The 1,230-nt window shown below is 49.7% G+C and overlaps 1 protein-coding gene across 1 annotated transcript in view; it reads left to right on the forward strand.

The window, feature by feature from the left end:
* The window catches only part of LOC111140236 (spermatogenesis-associated protein 31E1-like), a 5,804-nt gene that overhangs the window by 3,309 nt on the left and 1,265 nt on the right, over positions 1-1,230 (forward strand). Inside the window, exon 6 of the mRNA XM_022492559.1 lies at positions 8-1,228. Within this exon, the coding sequence (XP_022348267.1) occupies positions 8-1,228 (1,221 nt within the window). The remainder of the gene's footprint in view (positions 1-7; positions 1,229-1,230) is intronic.

The raw sequence follows: 1,230 nt of genomic DNA on the forward strand, positions 1-1,230 counted from the left end.
TCTCAAGGCCCTTTGTGTTTAAGGGCAAAAGCAGCCAAGCTACATGGAGGACCAGGTCCAGATACCACAGGAAGTATCAAGTAAGATTCCAACTAGAGAAGAACTTTGGTAAGGGTCTATGGCAGTGTCTGAAGAGGATGCCAACAGATCTCTCCAGGATCTCAGGTAGGTTCCCAGTGAAGGTTCTGGGAACCAACTCTGAGAAGGAGTTTGGAAGACCCTTGAAAGGGGCCTTGGAGGGTGATCCAGGAAAATACTTAGCCAGGGGCCCAGATAAGAAACAACTAGAAAAAACTTTAAAGGTTCATTTGCACAAGAAATTGGGACAGATCAGTAAAGGTCTGATCCCTGTGACTGTGCGTCGATCCTGGTTTGTGGCCAACCATACTTTTCCCAAGTCCCAACCCCACATGGCTATCAGAAATCTAGCACCCTTGAAGGATAGGAAGCCCTGCATAAACACCTCCCATGAGCTGTCCTTCCTTTGTCCTAACACTCAGCAGAAGCTGGAAACACACATAGTAAGTTTTCGAGTGAGGCATAAGTGGGACCTACCTCTCCAAACTGTTGAGCCCATAGATCTCAAACTACGTGAAGCTCAACACTTGCCCTTTCCCCAGTACTCCTTTCTGTGCTCATCCACCTTTGTACCTGGGGCCCCCTCAAAAGCCAAATTTTACAAGTTCTTGGGGAAACCACCTCAGCCCCATCCAGGAGAGAAGGGTATAACTGAAAAGTCTGATCCCACTTCAGGGAGTCCCCTGCCTGTTTCCTCACCCATATGTGAGCAAATACAGCAGGCCCTGGGAGGGAATTCACCTGGTGATGGCCATCCGTCCTCAGAGACGTCTTTATCAAGACAGGAGGGCAGATCACCTTCTCAGGCCTCCATTCTCAGCCTCCCAAACAGAACCCTGCAGAGCAAGACTGTTATGGGGGCCAAGGAAGACAACCTCGAACCAAGTCCAAGTTTAGCAATGGCCAGGAATGAACTAAAAGAGGAGAATGGGGGTCAGGCCTTACCAGACATGGTAGCAACACTGAAGATGAAGCTCAGGTCCCAAACTCCAAGGTCTGAAGGGGCCACAGAGGTGATGGAGGCCAAGAAGGCCCCTGCTTGGAAAGTTGTCTTAAGACCCAGTGGGCTGGCCAACAAACCAGCCATTTATGTGGATCTAAGGAGATCAGGATATCCAGGTGCTAGGAAAAGCCCCTCACCATCTACAGTGT

Source organism: Enhydra lutris, unplaced genomic scaffold (genome assembly GCF_002288905.1).
Source record: "Enhydra lutris kenyoni isolate GAN:26980312 unplaced genomic scaffold, ASM228890v2 scaffoldscaffold274, whole genome shotgun sequence".
NCBI lineage: Eukaryota > Metazoa > Chordata > Mammalia > Carnivora > Mustelidae > Enhydra > Enhydra lutris.